This window comes from Aspergillus pseudodeflectus (assembly GCF_044049435.1).
Source record: "Aspergillus pseudodeflectus strain CBS 756.74 chromosome Unknown BJX68scaffold_8, whole genome shotgun sequence".
Classification (NCBI taxonomy): Eukaryota; Fungi; Ascomycota; class Eurotiomycetes; order Eurotiales; family Aspergillaceae; genus Aspergillus; species Aspergillus pseudodeflectus.
Window position 1 is genome coordinate 242,905 of NW_027263784.1, and position 7,936 is coordinate 250,840.

At 54.3% G+C, this 7,936-nt stretch overlaps 3 protein-coding genes across 3 annotated transcripts; 2 read left to right on the top strand and 1 right to left on the bottom strand.

Annotated features, from left to right (window-relative positions):
- The first annotated feature begins 193 nt into the window (after positions 1–193).
- BJX68DRAFT_230056 (transcription factor domain-containing protein) lies at positions 194–3,019 on the top strand. Its single transcript, XM_071039165.1, has 7 exons — positions 194–345; positions 420–504; positions 559–706; positions 775–1,718; positions 1,765–2,178; positions 2,227–2,462; positions 2,525–3,019. Exons 1-7 carry the CDS (start codon positions 213–215, stop codon positions 2,905–2,907), a joined length of 2,343 nt encoding a protein of 780 aa, XP_070902316.1. The 5' UTR covers positions 194–212; the 3' UTR covers positions 2,908–3,019.
- Positions 3,020–3,422: 403 nt separating this feature from the next.
- Positions 3,423–5,543, top strand: rglB (polysaccharide lyase family 4 protein; the record flags this gene model as incomplete). The annotated part of the gene is made up of 4 exons (XM_071044753.1): positions 3,423–4,077; positions 4,122–4,213; positions 4,266–4,280; positions 4,326–5,543. The coding sequence occupies 4 exons, from the start codon at positions 3,423–3,425 to the stop codon at positions 5,541–5,543; spliced, it is 1,980 nt and encodes a 659-aa protein (XP_070902317.1).
- Positions 5,544–5,999: 456 nt separating this feature from the next.
- Positions 6,000–7,936, bottom strand: BJX68DRAFT_230059 (acyl-CoA dehydrogenase family protein). Its single transcript, XM_071039166.1, has 4 exons — positions 7,232–7,936; positions 6,929–7,154; positions 6,502–6,870; positions 6,000–6,433 (listed from the first exon to the last, which is right to left on the bottom strand). The coding sequence occupies exons 1-4, from the start codon at positions 7,833–7,835 to the stop codon at positions 6,097–6,099; spliced, it is 1,536 nt and encodes a 511-aa protein (XP_070902318.1). The 5' UTR covers positions 7,836–7,936; the 3' UTR covers positions 6,000–6,096.

The window sequence follows — 7,936 nt, forward strand, 5'->3', positions numbered from 1 at the left end:
TAAGCCACCGCGTACTTTCTCTCGCAATCAACGGCGAATACTTGTCAGACTGTTGGCGATCCCAATGGAGTTCATATTTCTGCCTCAGGCACGATCTCCTCGGAACGGCACCCGAAGAGCCGAGCGCCAAGACAGTTCCGGATCTCTTCCCGATTGCTCTTCCGGACGACCTTCATTCCAACAACATCCCTGAAAAGCAGCGTTCAATTGCCATGGAGACACCGCCCCCTACTCAAAGTGCATTCCAGCCCGACTCGACCACGCGGCGTCCAAAGCGTCGCAAGATCGCGGTCGCATGCGATGAATGTCGTGCGCGCAAGGTGCGCTGTGACGGGATCCAGCCCGGTACGTGTTCCGCTCCAGCCCCACGGTTGCTTCGGTACTATTTTCGAGTGACGAACGCTGCTGATAATTTGCAGTATGTGGGCCATGTGCGAAGCGCGAGGAGTATGGTGTAAGGTGCAAATACACCGGGGAGCCCGAGAAGAAGCGGGCTGTGAAGAAGTATGGTGGCCTGGACTAGCATGCGCGATGGTTTGTGGAGCTAATTTGTGACAGCTACATCACGACACTCGAGAATCGGATCAAACATCTGGAAAGCCCGAGTGAGGTCTCGAGCCTCGAGAACCGGATTAAGCATCTGGAAAGCCCGAGCGAGATCTCGAGCTTGAGTACGCCTAGCACCCGAGTAGCGGGCCATCCTAGCGTTAGTCGTCATATCCTGCCCCAAAGGCTGACAAGGATATTGCTCAATGAGGCTGACGTGCTCTACAGGCGTCGATATCACCGTATGGACCATCATCCTTTACGAATATCCCGCGGACCACACCGTTCGCGCAACGCCCTACGCCGCATAGAGCCAGCATCTCTTCACACAATGCGACCATCCACTCTCCACTCAATGCCGCTCAAATCACACCTAGGAGCAATGCAGGTTCCACGCCTGAGACTACGTGTGCTATGCTATCACAAGAGACATCGCGTCAGGAAGACCGTACGCTTGGCGTCAATGCCATGATGGGTGCTGTGGAGGAGGAACGCCCGACACAAGGATTCTTCGGAAGCTCCAGTGCCGCGAGCTTCATGCGCCAGATCAAGACAGCGGTCGACAAGCGGGTCTCATCGCCGAACCAGGACACTTCGGAATCCGTACTCGGGGTTTCTCCGTCGAATCTACTATCCGCCCAGAAGGAGCGGCAGTCTACTGTTTGTAACTACGTGCTACCACCGCGGAAAATGGCGGATAGCCTGATGGAAGTATACTGGAGCTATGTCTTTCCTCTTTATCCACTCCTCGATAGCATCCACCTTCGGGGCGAGTACGGCCGGATCTGGACTGGCGAGCCCCTGCAGTCCGATGAGAACATGCTCATGTGCACGCTGAATGTTATATTCGCCCTATCCTGCCAACTAGCCGACTTCATCGCGCCAGCAGAGCGGGAAGCGTCCGGCGCTGCATTCTTCTCGCGTGCCAAGGACTTGCTGCACTTTAACCTCTGGGACTCCGGATCCGCGGCGCTTATCCAGTGCCTGCTTCTGATGGCGCAATATCTCCAGAGCACGGACTCGGCACATCAGTGCTGGATTGTAACGGGGCTGGCTATTCGCAATGCACAGAGTATGGGTTTGCACCTTCCGCAGACTATTGCACGCCTTCAAAATCCGCAGGAGCAGCAGTTGGCAAGGAAGATCTGGCATGGGTGTGTCTTAATGGATCGGTATGAGCACTGTGTTTTCCCACCGATCCGAGCTAATTGATCATAGTGTCATATCCATGACATTCGGGCGCCCGGCTATGATTTCGAAAGGCTCATGCGGCTCCGTTCCTCTACCCGCAACTGTCGACGAGGAGTATATCGCATCCGCTTCTGGAGCTGAAGCAATCCAACCGGCCGACCGACCGTCGATGATGGCGTTTTACGCCAAGTCACTCGAACTGTACGAGATTTTGAATGATGTCCTGCTCAGTCTGTACAAGCCCATTCCCGAGGAAAGTCCAGAAGACATATACGATTTCTATTTCAACAGAGAACCTAGCGAAGGAGAACTCACCATATTTGAACTTGACCGCGCTCTCACGAAATGGACACGCAGTCTACCAGCACATCTGCGTGGAGATCCTTCCCCAGTAGCTGATAACATCATTTTCTACCGGCAATGTGTGGTCTTGCGAGCACGGTATGTACGTTTTCGATATCTACGGCGTTTCTAATGATAGACACATAGATTCCTGCACGTCAGGATGCTACTATTCCGTCCAATTCTCTCCAAATACTGTACGGCACGCGAGATCGCCTCCGATCCACTCATATCTCTTCACGACTCATTCCCTCAACGCGTTGCTTTGCAGTGCTCTGTGATCTGCGTCAAAGTCGCACAAGAGGTGATCGGTCTGATACACAGTAACATTCCGGCAGATGGGACTTCTGGACCTCTGCCCGCTTGGTGGTATAACATACTATGTGAGTAACCTACCCAACTGTCAAACAGGACTTTAAAAGACCAGAGTTAATGTACCTTGAAGATGTCTACACCGCAGCAACTGTTTTGATAGCCGCATATCTTTGCCCCGCGATCCTCGACGAAGTCACTGAAGCATCAATCACCACGTCATGGGACACCGCCCTCGAGATCCTCCGAAAGTACCAAAGCTACAGTACCTCTGCGCGACGATGCGTAGCGGCTCTTGAGATTCTGTACGAACGGGTTGTATCTGAAGCGCCACCGGTGCATGATCAAGGTCCAGACGTCGCTGCCGCCGCAGGGGCGGGTGTGGGAGCTCCGCTTGGTGCAATCGGAGATGTGTCCCTTGGCGAGGGGATGAATGCAAGTTTCCTCGACGCGTTCGAACTACCGGACTTTCAAGATATGTCGTGGTTGAATAGTGTTCCGAGTCATTTGTACTAATATAAAGACGGAATATGGCGGCCTCGCGGTGCCCTTTATGGTGGACAGGGAGTTATTGTAAAGGAAACCTTCGAACCGAACTTCTCGTTTCTGAATCAGTGAATCGCCAGGCGTCTGCGCAAAGCTTCGCCCTGGTAATTCTTGCAGATCTCGGGCAAGAAGAGGCCGAATAGTTTTTCCGTCCATACAAAGTGTCCCCACGCACTTGGCAGGGGCGTCCCCGCATCCCCCGCCGGGATCATGACGCGTTGCGGAGATGACTCCGAAATGCTTTTGCCGTTCCTGACTCGAGGACCGCAAAAGCATCTCCTGAGAGTGTGTGATTTTGGGCTAGCTGTTTAATATTTCGCCCGAATCTTGTGGAGCATCATGCAAATTGTCCCGCAATTCGGTCTGATTTACCCCGGATTCCCAGTGGTTCTGCCTGAGCTCGCTCAAGCGAAATGGCTACAAAACTCCGAGTTAATCCCCTCCGGGGAACATACCCCATTCAGTGACAGAGCTGATCAGACAACATGCGTGGAGTCATCAGTCTGTTGGCATGGGCCACGGCCGCCCGCGCCGCGCTCACCGCGGTCGAGGACGACAGCTCAATTACTCTAGAGAACGACCGACTGAAGGCCGTCTTCGACAAAGACCGAGGTAGCGTCGTCGACTTATATCTCGACGGGCAAGATCTTCTCGGTCCGCAGTCAGGCTCCACCGGTATCGGACCATACCTCGATTGCTACTGCACGCCCTCCGGTTTCTACACAGCTGGCTCCACCAACCCAGTGATGGAACTGGTACAAGGCACAGACTCAACGGGAACAAAATACGCAGGCGTCATCTTAAACGACACATACACACCCACCGGGCAAGAGTTCCAGCAATACTGGTTCCTGCGCGACGGCGAGACGGGGTTTCATATGTTCAGCCGACTGGCATATTACAACGAGACGACCCCATTCCTGCGGAATCTGCAGGAGCTCCGTACGCTTCTCCGACCGAACACTGATCTCTGGACGCATTTAAGTTCAAGTGACCTGCAGACTGCGCCACTGCCCAGCGATGAGGCGGTTGCGGAGCAAATTGTTGTGCAGGATGCGACGTGGAGACTGAACAATACACCGAGCGATGCGTACTACGAGCAGTTCTCGGAGTACTTTACCAAATATACTTTCTCGAACTGTATGTGGCAAGTCCATACCTTTTGGGCGAAGCTAATGACCTAGTGTGGCGCGACAATGATGTCCATGGAATGTACGCCGATGGCTCGACGTCGAATGGAACGGCGTACGGCGCGTGGTTGGTGATGAACACGAAGGTAAGCTCTCGTCGAACCTCCAACCTTGGCGATCATAGCTAATGAAGCTTAGGATACCTACTATGGCGTACGTCCTTCAATCCAGGTGGATGTTCATAGCTAACCCACGCAGGGGCCTCTCCACTCAGATCTAACAGTCGACGGCATCGTCTACAACTACATCGTGTCCAACCACCACGGCGAAGGCACGCCCAACATCACCCACGGCTTCGACCGAACATTCGGCCCGCAATTCTACCTCTTCAACGGCGGAAAGGAATCCGGCTCGCTGGAGGAGCTCAGGGACGAAGCGCGAGCGCTTGCCACACCAGATTGGAACGTCGATTTCTACGACTCGATTGCCAAGCATGTTATCGGCTATGCCCCGTCAAGCAGCAGAGGTCGTGTCAAGGGAACGATCAAGCTCCCACGTGGCGCAGAGAACCCGATTGCGATCCTGACGGTTGACGGACAATATTTCCAGGATAACTCTGCCGTCCCATCGTCGTACCAGTACTGGGCTGATATCGACAAGAATGGAAAATTCGAGATCAAGCATGTCAAGGAGGGCAAGTACCGCCTGACCGTCTACGCCGACGGCATTTTCGGCGACTTCGTCCGTGACGGTGTCACTGTCAAGGCTGGCAAAGCAACCTCGCTGAAAGCCACCTGGACTGCAGAGTCCGCAGGTACCGAGATCTGGCGCCTCGGCACCCCCGACAAGTCCTCTGGCGAGTTCCGCCACGGCTACGCCCGCGACACCACACACCCGCTCCAACCACCGGAGTATTTGATCTACTGGGGCGCGTACGACTGGCAAACCGACTACCCGACGGGCGTCGACTACACGATCGGCGAAAGCGACCCCGCGACAGACTTCAACACAGTCCACTGGGCGGTCTTTGGCCCAACCCCCGACAACCCAGACATCGAATACAACACAACCCACGACTGGAAGATCCGCTTCAACCTATCCAAGAAACAACTCGCGCGCCGCAAAACCGCAACACTGACCATCCAACTCGCCGGCGCCAAAACCGCCGCCGGAAACACGGACGTGTACAACCCGGCCGAGCCATACACGAACCTCCCGCTGGAGAGCTACATCAACGACCAGGCGGACCCGCTTACATTGCTCGTCGGGTTCAACCAGAGTAGCAGTTGCATCGTGCGGTCGGCTGTCAGCTGCTACCAGGTGAGGGAGCGGTGGGAGTTTCCGGTTGAGTGGTTGAAGGTCGGGGAGAATGTGCTCACGCTGCATTTGCCGTATAATGGGACGAATACGGAGACTGCGGTTTTGCCGACGACGGTTTATGTGCAGTATGACGCGCTGAGGTTGGAGGTGAAGTGAAGTGAAGTCGGCATTCTGGGGTGGGTAGGTAGGTAGAGATTTGAGGTGGTTTCAATGAAATGCTCGCCGGCTTGGTCCTGATATTTTGACACTACTACGATACCTTTACTGATGTATCAATATATTTCCCGATGCGAATTCATGAAAATGTAGGGTTGAATTTGTTTTGGAGAGGAGAAAAGTTGTCCAAGGTAGGTATCCCTATCCAATCCAATCCACGAAGAAACCAGCCAGCCACACACGGCACGCAAAGAATCGCTCGCCCCTCCTCGAAGATCAGCAGAGGCGGAAGCTGCACCGTAGCTAGCTGGGAGATGAGCGCTCTGGGTGATGGATATAGATGCAAAGCAAGTGTGGAGTTGAGATTTATAGCGTACGCGAGTACGTACTCCTGTGACGTGTGGCTACTCCCGGGGCGCAGACTGGCTGATAGTTCACTTTGGACAAGTGCATAAGTATAAGAATCAATGATACTTTCACCGTGAAACACATTATAAAACCTATGTACAGATACAACCATTTCCCAACTCTAGAGCGCATAAAGGTACATTGTCTACAACATCGCCTTGGGGAAATTCTTAACCGCCTGCCGGACGCCCAGGTCCGCCAGAATCTCCTCCGTGCCACCCAAGATCGCATCGAACTTGTACGTGCGATGGAACATCTCGATAACACTTCCCATGCCGGACTGTGTGATTCCGCGTCCACCGAAGATATTCGTCGCCTCGGACGCGACTTCGCCTGATGTTCGCGTGACGTGTGACTTGAGCAACCCGATCGGCCCACCGAGGTGCTTCGACTGCTCGGCGTATGTCATGTTGCACATTTGATAGGCGATGGATTCGAGCCAGGACTGGTTGGATTCGACGATGGAGATCATGCGGGCGAGTCTGGCATGTTGTTAGCATTCAAACGGCCCAAGAGGTATAGGGTGGATAGGAAAACAGGGGTGACATACTTCTGGCGAATGACCGGCTGCTCAATGAGCTTCTTCCCAAATACAATGCGCTGGTTGCACCACTTCAGACACTCCTCGACGACCATGCGGGCCGCCCTCGCGACGGCGCAAACCATCATGAAGCGCTCGTGGTTGAAGTTGGACATGACCACGATGAAGCCCTTGTGCTCTTCACCGAGCAGGTTCTCAACGGGGACCTTGACGTTGTTGTACTCGACGAATGCCGTTCCGGCGGCTGTTGAGTAGGATGTCTTGATCTGGGTGGTCTCGATGCCCTCGCCGCGGGGGATCAGAAGGACGGAGAAGCCCTTCTCGGTGCGGCAGGCGGTTACAAAGTAGTCGGCAAAGGTACCGTTTGTGATCCATTTCCTGGCGTTTATTAGTTATGGTCGCTGCGCAGGGAATGTGAGGTAAGTAGGTGGCATACTTTGTTCCATTGACAATGTAGTGTTTGCCGTCGGGCGTCTTGACAGCCGTCGTCCGGAGACCCGCGACATCACTACCAGCGAACGCTTCCGTCACGGCAAGAACCATCTTCTTCTTGCCCGAGAGAACCTCCTCGGTGACCTGCTTGCGAAGCGGTTCATTGTGCAGCCACTGCTGGACGGCCGTCAAACTGATCATCATGCCGGCCATGTTTCCATCTTGGAAGCCTGAATAAGCAACCAGTTAGCACTCCTCTTTGACCCAGGAAGGAAAAGAAAAAGACACGGCAGGAAAGGTAACTCACCTCTAGCGTTCGCCCGAACCATCTCCTGCGCAACAATCAAATCATGCAAATAATCAAACTCCTCCCCCTTCACCCCACCAAGCAAGGTCAGGCCATGCAAATGCTTCCCGGGGCCCAACTTCATCGCAAGCACATTCGTCTCCGCCATCTTATCAATAAGCTCCTGGCTAATATACGTCCCATCCTTCTCCTTCGCCTGCGCCTCGGCCTTCACATACAGGTTCGTAAACTCGCGAACGGCAACCTGCAATTTGCGATGGCTCTCGTTGTAATATGGACTGCTGAATCCGGGCCGCAGCCATAGCGGTTCGGCGTAAGGGACGGGGGAGAGGGAGGTGGGCGTGGGCTCGAGGACTTCGGGGGTCTCGTTGGCGATTGTGCCGATGCACAGTGTGGGGCGGTATTTTGTGATGATCTCGTGGCGGTGCAGGTTGTAGAAGTCGGTTGTCGCGTCCTTGCCGGCGATTTGGGTGAGCACGACGCTGCCGCCGGGGTGGGCGTCGAGGAAGTCGGTGAGGTCGTAGACGCGGTGGTCGATGATGCACCAGAGGGAGTCTTCGGTGTTGTGTTGCGAGACTTCCTCGCGGGTGAATGTTTGTGACATTTTGGCGGTAGATGTGAATGAATGAAATGACGGGGAGAGGTTGCAGAGTCAACCGGAGACAATCATGGGCAGGTGCTTTTGATCTTATAAAGTGCAGAATG

Bases quoted from the DNA above. Each gene is read 5' to 3' on its own strand.
- BJX68DRAFT_230056 (XM_071039165.1), top strand. From the start codon at position 213: ATGGAGACACCGCCCCCTACTCAAAGTGCATTCCAGCCCGACTCGACC. The intron at 505-558 runs GTATGGTGGCCT...AATTTGTGACAG, and splicing joins AAGAAGCGGGCTGTGAAGAA to CTACATCACGACACTCGAGA. The intron at 707-774 runs GTTAGTCGTCAT...CGTGCTCTACAG, and splicing joins GAGTAGCGGGCCATCCTAGC to GCGTCGATATCACCGTATGG.
- BJX68DRAFT_230059 (XM_071039166.1), bottom strand. From the start codon at position 7,835: ATGTCACAAACATTCACCCGCGAGGAAGTCTCGCAACACAACACCGAA. The intron at 6,871-6,928 runs GTATGCCACCTA...AATAAACGCCAG, and splicing joins TACATTGTCAATGGAACAAA to GAAATGGATCACAAACGGTA. The intron at 6,434-6,501 runs GTATGTCACCCC...ACAACATGCCAG, and splicing joins CAGCCGGTCATTCGCCAGAA to ACTCGCCCGCATGATCTCCA.